General features: G+C 39.7%; 1 protein-coding gene across 5 annotated transcripts in view; it reads right to left on the bottom strand.

The window, feature by feature from the left end:
* VIRMA (vir like m6A methyltransferase associated) overlaps nt 1-15279 on the bottom strand; it is a 72880-nt gene that overhangs the window by 11277 nt on the left and 46324 nt on the right. For all 5 annotated transcript variants that reach the window (XM_008255752.5, XM_002710693.6, XM_070075317.2 and 2 more), the window contains 6 exons: nt 15080-15173; nt 14406-14950; nt 13640-13875; nt 12919-13171; nt 8886-9103; nt 3068-3200 (listed from right to left, as the gene is read on the bottom strand). In XM_008255752.5, coding sequence (XP_008253974.1) covers nt 3068-3200; nt 8886-9103; nt 12919-13171; nt 13640-13875; nt 14406-14950; nt 15080-15173 — 1479 coding nt within the window. The remainder of the gene's footprint in view (nt 1-3067; nt 3201-8885; nt 9104-12918; nt 13172-13639; nt 13876-14405; nt 14951-15079; nt 15174-15279) is intronic.

Consider the following 15279-nt stretch of genomic DNA (forward strand, 5'->3'; position numbering starts at 1 on the left):
AGCCACCTGGGGAGTGAACCAGCGGATGGAAGACCTCTCTCTCTCTGCCTCTGCCTTTCTATAACTCTGCCTTTCAAATAAATTAATCTTAAAAAGACCCAACAACATATGAATTCATTATTCATTATTCATTATTTCCGGAATTTTCCACTTAATATTTTCATTACAGCTTGGGGAGTGAGCCAGTAGATGGAGTATCTGTGTGTGTCATCTCTGCTTTTCAAATAAAAGTAAATAAATTGATGGAACAATTTGATAGGTTTATTTTTCCATGTTATCAGGTAAACAATTCCTTATCAAAAGGCAGTATGGTTCTATTGCTAAACATACAAAGCTTTCAAAATGTAAGCATCCAGTAAATGTAATCATTTTTAATGAACTATGTACATCGCAAAACAAATAATGATTTGCCAATAAAATCAGAAAGATAGCTCAGCAGGTTAAGTTGTCATTTGGGACATCTGCATCCCACAGTGGGAAAGGCCAGTTTGAGTCACAGTTCCTGTTTCGGATTCAGTTTCCTTCTAACAAGTGTGAGAAGACAGCAAATGATAGCCAAAGTATTTGGGTGTCGACAATGCATGTGGGAGACCCATATGGAGTTCTTGACTCCTGGCTTTGCCCAGGCCCAGCCCTAGCTGTTGCATTCAACTAGGGAGTGAATCAGCAGATGGAGATCTGTCTCCCTCTCTGTTTATTTATTCAAACAAATAAATCCTAAAAACAAAAAACTGGCAAGACTATAACTACAAACATAACAGATAAGAAGGGCTTACTGGATTAAATATTCTCAATATAAATTACATGCATAAAAATGACAAATTTATTTTCCTCCTGAATTCATTCCTACATTATATTTATTCTGACAACATTGTATAAAACAAGTCGTTAACAAACTTTCCCAAACAGAAAGTTTAAACATGAGCTGAATTTCTTAAACAAGTACTAACAAAGTATATATTGGCCTACAAGATACAAACACACATTCATACACACATTTTGTGGGTAACACATTTAGGCAAAGCTGTATTATACTGTAGTAAAATACCCCAGGACCTCACAGAGCTTTTCATATATTAATTTGTACAGATAAGCTCCATCAGGGATACTTTTTGAATGTTTGTGAATTCTACTTTTTTTTTGTTAAAGGATGTATTTAATTTATTTGAAAGATAGAGTTATAGAGACAGAGAGAGAGAGGGAGGGAGGGAGATCTTCCATCTGCTGGTTCACTCCCCAAAAGGCCACAACAGCCAGGGCTGAACAAGAGTGAAGCCAGGAGCCAGGAGCTTCATCCAGGTCTCCCACACAGATGCAAGGGCCCAAGCCTTCGGACATCTTCTGACTGCTTTCCCAGGCACATTAGCAGGAAACTGGATGGGAAGTGGAGGCAGCTAGGATTCAAACTGGCACCTACATGGGATGTCAGAATTGCTGGCAGTGCTTTATCCTCTATGCCACAAAGCAGGCACCTAAACATTTTTTTTTTTTTTGTCTTTTGTAAAATTTTATTTGAGAAAAAGAGTTACATAGAGGCAGAGACAGAGGCAGAGGCAGAGAGAGAGAGAGAGAGAGAGAGAGAGATCTTCAATCTGCTGGTTCACTTCACATGGCCAAAACAGTCATGGCTGGACCAGGCAGGAGCCAGGAACTAGCAGCTTCTTCCAGGTCTCCTATGTGGGTGCAGAGCCCAATGCTTTCCCAGGTACATTAGTAGGGAGCTGGATTGGTAGTGGAGCAGCCATGTCTCAAACCAGTGCCCATACAGGATGCTGACATTGCAGTCAGCAACTTTACCACCACCCCACAGCGCCATCTCCTCTCCACTTTTTTAAAGGCTTCTGAAATTGGATTCATAATATACTATGATTTTGGAAAATATTAATGAGAGGGATCTTAAGTAGGTCCTAACAATAAGATGTTAGGATACAGGAAATAATAATTCATATTTATGATGGATCCAAAGTACTTTAGTATAAAATGAGTTGCAGTCACTCCAGACTCACAGCATCCAAAACATAATCCGTAAATGCGACAATAGGTATCTCAATGTCAAGATTTAAAATGGAAAACACAGGCCGGTGCCGCGGCTCACTAGGCTAATCCTCCGCCTTGCGGCGCTGGCACACCAGGTTCTAGTCCCGGTCGGGGCACCGGATTCTGTCCCGGTTGCCCCTCTTCCAGGCCAACTCTCTGCTGTGATCAGGGAGTGCAGTGGAGGATGGCCCAAGTCCTTGGGCCCTGCACCCCATGGGAGACCAGGAGAAGCTCCTGGCTCCTGGCTTCAGATCAGCGCAATGCGCCGGCCGCAGCGCGCCGGCCACGGCGGCCATTGGAGGGTGAACCAACAGCAAAGGAAGACCTTTCTCTTTGTCTCTCTCTCACTATCCACTCTGCCTGTCAAAAAAAAAAAAAAAAAGGAAAACACAATGGGGCTGACACTGTGGCACTGTGGGCTAAGTCTCCACCTGAGATGCTGGAATCTCATATGGGTGCAGGTTCTAGTCCCAGCTGATCCTCTTCCAATCCAGCTCTCGCATTTGGCCTGGGAAAGCAGTGGAAGATGGCCCAGTGCTCAGGCCTCTGCACTGGCGTGGGAGACCCAAAAGAAGCTCCGGGCTTTGGATCATCTCAGCTCCGGCAGTGGCGGCCATTTGAGGAGTGAACCAGAGGATGGAAGACTTTTCTCTCTCTCACTTTCACTGTCTTTAACTGTCTTTTATCTCTCAAATAAATAAAATATTTAAAAAAATCAAAATATAAAATATCATCGGTAGTATTTTTTTCTATTTAAGTAGCAAAGTCATAAGGTATTTACAAATTAATGATGCCTAGAACTAAATTAGATTTTATATATTCTCTAAAATATCTTTATAAATAAAAATTCTATATTTATGGCAGGACAAGGGCAAAGGAAAAACACACCATTTTGGGATGAGCCTGGTAAGTGAAAATATAAAAACACCAATCTATGTTCCAAGACTTTTTTTTTTCACTAAATCAATTTTTAAACTTACAAGAAAACTTGTAAATTTAACAAATACGAAATATATTTACAATCACTTACCATTGTGTCAGAGTTAAGAATCTGTCTCATAAATTCTAAAAATGAAGATGCAAGTTCTCCTGTGTCCTTACTAAATGTGCTGATAACTCGTTTCAGTAAGCTATGCAGAGCACTACTGTTTTTTCGTAAAGAGCTGTAAATAAACAGGAGACAGCAGCCTAAGTATGGGCACATAAAACAAGTAGGAGAAACGAACCATCTCAATTCAAAAAAATTTTGACAATTTTTAAAAATGTAAAAATAGCTTTCGTATGTTCATAGATACAATGTAACAAAGCAATATGTACAGCTACCAGTCCCTTTTAAAACTAAGCTTCAAGTTCTTAATAAAGTTAAAAGGTTTTACCTAGAGAACAAATTTATAAAACTCATCAGGAAAAACTCACCAGTTCTCTATTCTTTAAGATTTTCATAACCTGAGAATTTTGGAAAAAAATATTTATTTGTATTCAAGAGAAAGACAGGGCCAGCTTTGTAGCAGAGTAAGTAAGGCCACCACCTGAGACACTAGCATTCCATTTGGGTGCTGGTCATGTCAAAGCTGCTCCACTTTTTTATAAATATGAGCTTCTTCTAGGTCTCCCACATGGGTACAGAGGCCCAAGAACCTGCACCATCTTCCACTGCTTTCCCAGGAACGTTAACAGGGAGCTGGATCGGAAGTGGAGCATCCAGGACTTGAACTGGTGCCCATATGGGATGCTGGCACTGCAGGTGGAGGCTTAACCTTCTTTGCCACAGCACTGGTCCTTGCTCCACTTCTGATCAGGCTCCTTGCCAAGGTGCCAGGAAAAATGCGGAGGATGGCCCATGTGGGAGACCCAGATGAAGCTCCTGGCTTTGGTCTGGTCCAGTGCTGGCCACTGTGGCCATCTGGGGAGTGAACCAGATGATAAAAGATTCTCTCACTGACTGACTGTTTCTCTCTAACTCTCTGAAAATTAAAATAATGCAGACAGAAGAAGACAGAGAGATCTTCCATCCACTGATTCACTCCTCAAATATCCACAGCAACTGAGGCAGTGCAAGGCCAGAGTCAAGAGGCAGGAACTCTACCCAAGTCTCCCACATAGGTGGCAGGGACCCAATAACTTGAGCCATCACCTGCTGCCTCCCAAGTGTGCATTAGAAGGAAACTGGAATTGGCAGCAGACTTGGGACTGAAACCCAGGCATTAAAATATGGGATGCAGGTGTTCCAAGCAGGATCGAGTCATACACAGAGAGGAAGAGACAGAGAGAAAGGGAGACCTTCCATCCGCTGGTTCACTCCCCAGTCGGTTACAATGTCTTTGGCTGGACCAGTCTGAAGCCAAGAGTCAGGAGCTTCTTCCAGGTCTCCCATGTGGGTACAGGGGCTCAATGATTTGGGCTATCCTCTGCTGCTTTCCCAGGCACATTAGCAGGGAGCTGGATTGAAAGTGGAGCGTCCATATGGGATGTCAGCACTGCAAATAGCTGTTTAACCCACTGTGCCACAACAATGCCCATCCTCAGGCTGGATCTTAACCATTGTAAATGCCCCTCACCTAAGAACTTTTTAACTCAAGGAAGTTACCGTTGTCTCGCAAGCCTGCTCAGGAAACCTAACTTGCATAATTACAAAGAGCAATTATCCTTGTTAATACTCTAATCTGGGCCGGCGCCACGGCTCACTAGGCTAATCCTCCACCTGTGGCGCTGGTACTCTGGGTTCTAGTCCCAGTTGCTCCTCTTCTGGTCCAGCTCTCTGCTGTGGCCCGGGAAGGCAGTGGAGGATGGCCCAAGTGTTTGGGTCCTGCACCCGCATGGGAGACCAGGAGAAGCACCTGGCTCCTGGCTTTGGATCAGTGTGGTGCGCTGGCTGTAACAACCATTTGGAGGGGTGAACCAACGGAAGGAAGACCTTTATCTTGCACTGTCTAACTCTGCCTGTCAAAAAAAAAAAATAATAATAATCTGACACAAAGAAATCAAGGGTCTATAGCACAGGTCAGTAAACTGTAAAGAACCAGATGCTTTGCAGGCTATTCATAGCTCAGTTTGTTTATCTCTTATACACAACAGCAGTCTTAGTAAAAGTAAAAAAAAGTAAAAGTAGTTTTAGCACACAAATGACTTAATCTTCTTTTTTTTGGGGGAGGGGGGTGGACAGGCAGAGTGGACAGTGAGAGAGAGACAGAAAGAAAGGTCTTCCTTTGCTGTTGGTTCACCCTCCAATGGCCGCCACGGCCGGCGCATTGCGCTAATCCGAAGCCAGGAGCCAGGCGCTTCTCCTGGTCTCCCATGCAGGTGCAGGACCCAAGCACTTGGGCCATCTTCCACTGCACTCCCGGGCCACAGCAGAGAGCTGGCCTGGAAGAGGGGCAACCGGGACAGAATCCAGCACCCCGACCGGGACTAGAACCCGGTGTGCCAGCGCCGCAGGCGGAGGATTAGCCTATTGAGCCGTAGCGCCAGCCAACAAATGACTTAATCTTAACAGAACTTTCTTTACAAAAATTGGCAACATACTGAATATCCCCAGTAGACCAGCTTGCCAATTCTAATACACAGATTTCAGAACAAGAAATAATCATCAATTGCTATTTATTTAAGTATATATAGTTATAAATAAATTTAAGTACATATTTATATATAAATATGTATAAAACCTTTATAATAGTCTTATTTAAATTATTCTATGCATTATATGGTTCCTCTAGTATTCAGCTATGTCTCTTAAGATATAATTAGCCAAAATACAAATAACTGTATTATATATTACATAAATACAATATAAAATAATATTAACACTATACATGTTATATACATGTGTTTGTTTTTGGAAAATGTAGTTGGCTCCTGAGATGTTTTTGCAGTAAGACTTTGGTAAAGCAATACAAAAAGGATAAAAATTAAGATTCTAGCTCTTGAAAACTTTATAGCATAATAAAATGTAAACATACAAGAGGAATGAGACTGAATACAAAGGTAATATTGTTATGAGAAAAAGGATAGTGGGGAGCACTTTAGCTCAGCTTGCAACACCAGCATCCCATGTCGGAGCTCCAGTTCAAGTCCCAGCTCCTTTACTTCCAATCCAGATCCCTGATAATGTGCCAAGGAAACCAAAAGATGTCCCAAGTACTTGTGCCCCTGATACCAATGTGGATGGAATTCCAGGCTCTTGGCTTCACCCTCAGTCATTGTGCCCCATTTGGGAAGTAAACCATCAAATGGAAGGTATCTCTTAATATCTCCATCTCTTGATTTCTCTCCCTCCCTAGCAAATGGAAGATATTTCCCAATACCTAACTCTGCCTATCAAATAAATAAATACACCTTAAAAAACAAAACAAAAAAGAGGCACAGCAGGTTAAACCACCACCTACAATGTCACATCAAAGCTCCTGGGTCCTGGTTTCAGCCTGAGCTTTGCAGTCAACTGGGGAATCAATCAGCAGATGGAAGATCTCCCTGACTCTAACTCTGTCTTTCAAATAAATAAATAAATCTTTTAAAAAATGCAATCTTAAAAAGAGGAAAAGCATGGGTTCAATTAGACTACACCAATTACTAGTCTCTACAAACAACTTTAAGCAACAGAGTCATACTTACACAATTAACCAAAAACTGGAGCCCAATACATACCTATCAGAAGATCTAATGAGGAGTCAGCATTGCAGTGCAGCGGGTTAAGCCACCACCTGCAATGCCAGCGTCCTATATGGGCACTGGTTTAAGTCCCAGCTGCTCCACTTCCAATCCAGCTCTTTGCTAAAGGCCTGGGAAAAGCACCAGAAGATGTCCCAAGGCTTTGGCCCCTGCCATCCACATGGGAGACCCAGATGAAGCTCCTGGCTATCTGCTTCAGCCTGTCCCCCACCTCCCCACCCCCCGACAAAACCTTTTATTTAAGGAATACAAACTTTATGTATTTCATAAATACAACTTTAGGAATACAGTAATTCTTCCCACCATACCAGCCCTCCCACCCCTCTTCCTCCTCCCTCTCCTATTCCCATTTTTATTTTTTACTAGGATCTATTTTCAATTAACTTTATATACATATGATTAACTCTATACTAAGTAGAGTTAATTCAGCCTGTCTTAGCCCCAGCTGTTGCAGCCACTTGAAGAATAAACCAGAGGATGGAAGTGTGCTCGCTCGCTCGCTCTCTTCTCTCTCTCTCCCTGTCTCTCCCTCTCTAACTCTGATTTTCTAAAAAACAGATATATATTGAAGAAACAAAAAAAAGTTCTAATGAAAAACTGACAATACCAAGTTCTGGTAAAGATGAGTAACAAGTGGGACTCGAACACATTGTTAATAGGGATGTAAAAGCAGACTGGCTATTTCTGGTAAGAAACACATACCTACCACATGACTCATCCTAGGGGCCCAAAATCATTCCTAGGTGTCTACCCCAGAAAAATGGAAACTTAAGTTCACATCAAAATCTATGTGCAGGAGCCGGCACTGTGGCATAGTGGATAAAGCTGCCACTTGCATCTTTTACAAAATAAAAGTTTCTTAGAATGACACATGTTCATGTTCCTTTATGTCAAAGAAAAAGAAAAGTTGATTTTACTTTGTGAAACCACCATTGTCTGGCTATTAGGAGTTAACAAAGGCATAAAAGAAAAAGAAAATGACTTCAGGGCTGTTACCATGGCATAGTGGACTAAGCCTCTGTCTGCGGCTCCCGGATCCCATATGGGTGCTGGTTCAAGTTCCGACTGCTCCTCTTCCTATCCAGCTCTCCACTATGGCCCAAGTGCTTAGGCCCCTGCACCCACATGGGAGATCAGGAAGCAGCTCCTGGCTTTGAAACAGCTCAGCTCCAGCCATTGTGGCCATCTGGGGAGGGAACCAGCAGGTGGAAGACCTCTCTGTCTTTCCCTCCCTATAACTCTACTTCTCAAATAAATAAATAAAAAATCTTAAAGAAAGAAAGAAAATGCCTCCAGAGAATTCCTCAAGTCTCCTTTTAACATTCTTCTGCTTAGCCTTAGCAACATACTCATATTAGAAGAAATAAACGCCTACATAGCCCTAACTCCAAGACAAGCTAGATGTCATCTATAAAAGACAAATTAACCAACCTGATTCTCTAATCCTCTGTACCAGGATATCCTCTGATTAATAAGACTGCCTGATTTGGGAAATGAATCAACAGATGAAAGATATTTCTCCCTTCTCTTTTTCTCTTTACTTTGTCACTCTGCCTTTTAAGCTGGAGAAAACAAAGTTTCTGGAGCTGGCACTATGGCACAATAGGCTAAGCCTCTGCCTGAGGCACCGGCATCCCATATGGGTACCAGTTTGTGTCCTAACTGCTCCACTTCAGATCTAGCTCTGTGCTATGGCCTGATAAAGCAGCAGAAGATGGCCCAAGTCCTTGGGCTCCTAAACCTAAGTGGGAGACTCAGAAGAAGCTCCTGGATTCTGGCTTCCAATCAGCCCAGCTCTGGTCCTTACAGCCACTTGGGGAGTGAATCAGCAGATGGAAGATCTCTCTCTCTCTCTCTTACTCTGTCTCTCTGCCTTTGAAATAAGTAAATAAATCTTAAAAAAAAAAAAAAAAAAAAACTATGTGCAAATATGCTTAACACTTTTATTACTAACTGCCCAAAGTTAGAAACAATGTGGCCTGCTAGAATATGACTCACCAATAAAAAAGATTCTATCACCACCATAACATTTCACTAATGAATCTTTTTCTATAAATACAAAATTAACTCATGAATGAAACTACACCTTCAACTTTCTACAATAGGTAGGAATTAATTAATTTGGGGTGATGACAGTGAAAAAAATCAAATCTCAGAATATATTAAATTAGATAAAAAGTTACCTTTTTAAATGAAATAATCCATAATCATGCTCTGCAAGAAACATCATCGTTCTGACACATGTCAGTAAACAGTTGTAGCTGCTCTCAGAGTGAGCCAGTGTAGCCAGCAGACAGTCACAGATTGAGGCCATCAGCTCTTTGTTTGGTAGAGAATTGGAGAGCTGCTCCAACTCAGAAATAGAACCATCAGATGAGCTTGGCAAAATAAGTGCAATGTCCTGTGAGGGTAGGAAGGTTGTGGGGAAAAACAGAATTCTTATATGAAAATCACCATCACTTAGCACCTTTATATCAGAACACAGCGATTAATAATTATCTCATTCAAACACTATTATATGCCCATCCAAACATAAATTCAGACACATTAAGAACAAAGGAGTCATTTTACCCTTTTGTAAAAGTTAACAAAAATACACACCTAAAAGAATACTTACATATTTTACTACTTTAAAAGTAATATCTTACAAGGTTTTTTTTTCTTTCTATATTATACCATATATTATATTTTCAGATGCTTAAACTTAAAAAAGTTTAGGATGACCAAATCTCTTACCAGAGTACTGGTTCAAGTCCCAGTTACCCTGCTTCTGATTCATCTCTCTGCTAATGCCCTTGAGAAGAAGTGGATGATGGCTCAAGTACTTGAGTTCCTACCATCCACATGAGAGACCCAGACAGAGTTCCTAACTCTTGGTTTCAGCCTAGCCCAGCCCCAGCTGTTACAGCCTTTGGAGGGAATGAGAAGACAGATAGAAGATCTCTGTTTCTCCTTCTCTTCCTGTCACTCTACTTTTCAACTTTGGCCCACTCTAGGAAACTTTCAATAAACATATCAATACTGGAATTTAAAAAAAAGGGGGGGGGGATGGAGCAAATGAATATTATAGCAGTCTTCCAATTAAATACATGCCTCTACTTTTTAAAATTCAAGTATTATACAATCCTAAGCAAGTTTAGCGAACACTAATTATAAAAACTCCCACTATTCCTCTTATACAAGTAAGATTTCACAGGAGCATTGTTTTGTTATGTTTCATCATCTTTAATTACTTAAAAATACTGCAAACCATTATTCAATTTCTCCTAAAACTACAAAAAAATGTGAATAAGAAAACAGAAACGTAACAGTCTGAACAGAGTTCCAGATGAGGTCTGTGTCGATATGGCAGTTAGAACACATTAGTGCTATTCAGTACACTCATCCATCCTGATATAGGCTATGTAAGATTTACCAACCACTGAAGTATACAGATACAAGGATTTAAAATATTCTTCCTATCAGGCCCAAAAATTATTTTCTACCAGGTCACCCTTTTGTGAAAACAAGTCACCAAAAAAAAAAAGTTCCTTCTTGAGTCTTAAATGTAAGCAGACTGGACATACATGCTGCTAGAAAAAGATATTTATCCAAAATGAGCTTCTATTAAAAAAATATTCTGGGGGCTGGTGTGACACAGGTTAAGCTGCCACTTGAGATGCCAGCATCCCATATCGGATGTGCTGCTTCAAGTCTTGGATGCTTTATTTCCAATCTAGCTTCCTGCTAATGTGCCTGGGAAAGCAATGAATAATGGTCCAAATTCTCTGGCTCCTGCCACCCATTGGGAGACCAGCTTAAGAGCTGGCTTCTGTCTGGCCAAGATTTTGCTGTAGCACATGTCTGGGAAGGGAAACAGTGGATAGAAGATATTCTCTCTCTACTCTACGTTGCTCTGCTCTTTAAAGGTTAAGCGCCATCTGCAGTGCTAGCATCCCATATGGGTGATGGCTCTAATCTTGGATGCTCCACTTTCATTCTAGCTCCCTGCTAATGTGCCAATGCCCAAGTGCATGGGCCCCTGCACCCATGTGGGAGACCCGGATGAAATTCCTGGCTCCTAGCTTCAGCCTGGCCAAGGTCTGGCCACTGGGGCCATTTGAGGAATGAACCAGCAAATGGTTCTCTCTGTAACTCTGACTTCCAAATAATGAATATTTTTTTAAAAAAGAGCAAAATTATATATAATAGAACAAATAAAAATACTAAAAGGAATAAAGTAGACTCTTTAATTAACACACAATTATTCTTATGTGTTTAAATTTAACTGAAAAGTGATCCCTGTTAAATATAAGAGTGGGAGTAAGAGAGGGAGGAGATGTCCAGTTCGGCTCAATCGGACTTACCCTTAATGGTAGAGTTAGAAACATGCCAGAGGATCCCAATTCAATCCCATCAAGGTGGCATGTACCAATGCCATTTCACTAGTCAAAGTGATCAGTTTCAGTTCATAATTGATCATAATGATAGGATTAAGTGTAAAAGGGATCACATAAACAACACTAGTGTCTACTAATAATAACTGATAGAATTAAAAGGAGAGAACAATCCAACATGGGAAGCAGGATACACAGCAGACTCATAGAATGGCAGATGTCCTAAACAGCACTCTGGCCTCAGAATCAGCCCTTAAGGCATTCGAATCTGGCTGAAGAGCCCATGAGAGTATTTTAGACATGGAAAGCCAAGACACTGTGGCAAAAAAAAAACACACACACACACACACACACAAAACCCTAAATGAAGGATCTCTGGGAGTGAGAGCCCAGTGGAAAGCACGGGCCATCAAAGAAGGAGGTACCTTGCTCTGAAGGGAGGAGAGAACTTTCACATTGACTATGGCCTTTTCTAAATAAGATCAGAGGTGGCAAACTCGAGAGGCTTCCATAGCCTTGGCAACTCATGACAAGAGCCTCGGGGGAATACCGACGTCATAAATAAGAGTGTCAATTGTTAAATCAACAACAGGAGTCACTGTGCACTTACTCCCCATGCAGGATCTCTGTCCTTAATATGTTGTATTATGTGAATTAACGGTATAACTAGTACTCAAACAGTACTTTATACTTTATTTCTGTGTGGGTTCAAACTGTTGAAATCTTTACTTAGTATTTACTAAATTGATCTTCTGTATATAAAGATAATTGAAAATGAATCTGATGTGAATAGGATGGGAGAGGGAGTTGGAGAATGGATGGTTGTGGGTGGGAGGGAGGTTATGGGCAGAAAAAGCTGCTATAATCCAAAAGTTGTACTTTGGAAATTTATATTTACTAAGTAACAGTTTTAAAAAATTACATATAATATATAATATAATATAATATAAAATATAATATAACATATTTTTTGCCTGGAAAAATTATATCTGATAACCAGTCAGCAGGAGCACACTGATACACTAAAGTGCCACAAGATATAGTAATCTTCAAAGATTCCAACCACAATGGGCTTTAAAATTCTCATTAACTCATGAATCTGGAATTCAATGATACAGACAGCAGGAAACAATACTGTTAACCAACAAACTATGTGCAGAGTAACCTAAAATACACTAAAACTGTAGAGAACATAAAGTCAACAGGAGAGTGTTATATTAATTCAATCAATCACAAGGTTATAAAATTCAAGAATGACTTGGTGTAAGATATTACTGGAAGGAAAATGAAAATAGTAGATATAACCAACCTGAAAAAAATACAGAAGCAGTGGCAGATAAAGCAAATACCCGATATCATAATGAGGAAAAAAACTTTACAGAAAAACCTGTGAAACACTAACCCAAAGAAATAAAGCAATATGGGGTCAGGGTCATGGTGAAGTGGGTAAACCTGCCACTCACAACACTGGCATTCCACATGGGTGCCAGTTCCAAGTCCCAGTTGCTCCACTTCTGATCCATCTCCCTGCTAATGGCTTGGGGAAAGCAGTGGAAGATGGTTCAAGTGTTTGGGCACCTCACATGGGAGACCTGGAAGAAGTACCTGGCACCTGGCCCCTGGCTCCGGCCCAGCCCAGCCCCAACCACTGTTGCTGACTTTCAAATAAATAAATAAATTTTTTTAAAAGAAAAAATGAAATAAAGCACCAAACTATTTACTATTCCTTCACTAGTCAAATTTATCTCCTTAAACAAAAGCAGAAGTAATTGCTAAGATTTATATCAGAGGCGCTTGAAAACACAAACACACACAGATTTCATAAAATAACTATATATACCTGGTCACAGAGAGATTGCAAAATCGATGTGATGTATTCAACACACTGCTGGCGAATAACACTGTCTCCAGGAGACCGAACCAAAGCTAAAAGATCTTGGAAAATCTCTGCATATCTTTCATCACCTTTAATAGTCCCATTAATTAGATGCAAAATAGCTAATTTACAAGCTTTGTGTGAAGCCAGAGCATCAAGAAGAGCAAGCAACCTGGTAGTTTGGCTAGTATACTGTTTTTCTTTATCTTCTGAAGTGCTGAAATAAAATCAACAAATTTAGTAAACAAAGTTCTGGATTTTAAGGCATTGTTTAATACTTATTATTCAATATATACCAGCTTAATGCATTTCAAATAAGATTTACAAACCACTGAAGTATACAGATATATTCATTCCTTGAATATAATGACAACTTCCCTGGAATTTTATAATTATTATAAAATTTTATAAATTCAGGTTTTTAATAAATTCAAAGCTTCTTTATACTTCACCTTTCAAACACTCAAAAGACTTCAAGGTATCTTGTATGTAAAAGGATGAGGTAAATCTTCCTAATTAAAATAAATCTACAAAAATTCATACATACATGTATGTATATGTGTATATTTATATGAATACATATTATCTGGGCATTTTAAATCCTAGTTTCCAAATTCCAAATTCCAAAAAAGTTTATGTGTCAAGAATAACCTGAAGAAAATGTTTTAATGCAAAATGAAAATACCTTTGCAAGTCTTCTACAATCAAATCCAACACAGTTCTCATAATCAGAAGTGCAGTTGGTGAGGCAAGGTCACACAATTGAACACAAATACGCCGTAACATATGTTGAATGGGCTGGCAAGTTGTGCCAGAGAAAGAGCGAACTATTTCTTGGAGCAACTTTGCTTGAACATGAAGGTGCATGCTCCACAATTTTCGGGTGTTGAGTGCCACTGATATATCATGTGGCTCAATAACCTGTTAAAAAAGTATAATGTGTGTATACATAGATTTTTAATATTTATTTATAGTCACAAAAGCTGTTCAGGGAGAACTGTTGTAAAAAGAATATCATTTCTACATGCTTTTAACATCTGATTTTCTATCATATAATTAAACATTTGCTTGAATTCAATGAGTCTAAAAAAATCTTAATGTTGTTAGATCAGCAGTCAGTTGAGCAGAGTCCACTGGTGGAGCAACCTAGTTACTGGCACATCTAACACACGGTAAACGGGGGGAAAAAGGATTTAAAGTAACAGAAATACGTGAATACAATTATACATAACAGCACAAAACTCACTTTAACATAAAAATTTATGTAAAATGTTACCCCCATATTTCATCAATGACCAACTAGCTTCAGTTTTATCTCACCTTCATCCAGTTATTTTTATGTCTTTTCTGGAAGAGGAGGATGAGGGTTTTTGTTTTTTAACAAAACCACTGGCTCTTAAAAAAGTATTACCGCAGTCATTTATAAGATGCATGTTATATGGAAGTGATACCTGAGTTGTTTGCATGGGCAATGGAAGAGGCAGCAGCTCTGAAAGAAGTATGAGTCCAGAAAAAAATCCTTCAGGAACTTTCAAGATTGAAGAAAGAACTTCTTTTAACATTAAAGACCAAGTATTATTGGCCAGTGTCTCTTCAGAGATAGTGAGTTTTTCATTAACTCCTTGTGTAAAAGTCAGTAAAATATCAATGATATCATTCTGAATTTTCTGTTCATCACTATCCAAACGACCTGAGAGGGGGATAGAGCACAGGAGCATGTGTAAAGTAACAAGTGCTGAGGGAACACGCATGTCCTTAAACTCAAAGGATCCACCTCTCAGGAGTTCCGTTAACATTGTTTTAAGAAGAGTGAGTGTGCAGCGAGCCATTGAAATAGTAGTAACTCTGTGAAGAGTAGTGCCCATGTTGACATGGAGCCTCCAAGGCTGAGTCAGAATACTATTCAATTTTTGCAGAACCCGAATAAAGGTGTCCATTCCTTCTGCAGAAAAGAGCTGAATAACTGCAAGATTCCATTTCAGGTCTTTCTGTTGCCCTTTATATGGGATAAGAGGGGGGAAAAATTAATTACTTATATGTTAATGATTCAGAATTTCAACTTATTTAATAAATGATACTTATCTAGGTTTAAACAGTAGTTCTTAAAGTAGAATGGCCATATTACCTTCTACAGGAGGTGGTGGACAAGCCACATTACAGAGAACACGTAAGGCAGTGGTAAGGCCAACTCCTTCTGGGGTCATCAAGTTATCAATATTCTTTAAAAATAAAAATGAGCACAAAATTTAATTTGACAATATCCATCAAAGAAAATTCCAAACAATGCATTACTTAAAAATATGAGCTTTAAGTTAATTACATACA

Source organism: Oryctolagus cuniculus, chromosome 6 (assembly GCF_051225735.1).
Source record: "Oryctolagus cuniculus isolate XC-2025 breed Fujian yellow rabbit chromosome 6, ASM5122573v1, whole genome shotgun sequence".
NCBI classification, from domain to species: Eukaryota; Metazoa; Chordata; class Mammalia; order Lagomorpha; family Leporidae; genus Oryctolagus; species Oryctolagus cuniculus.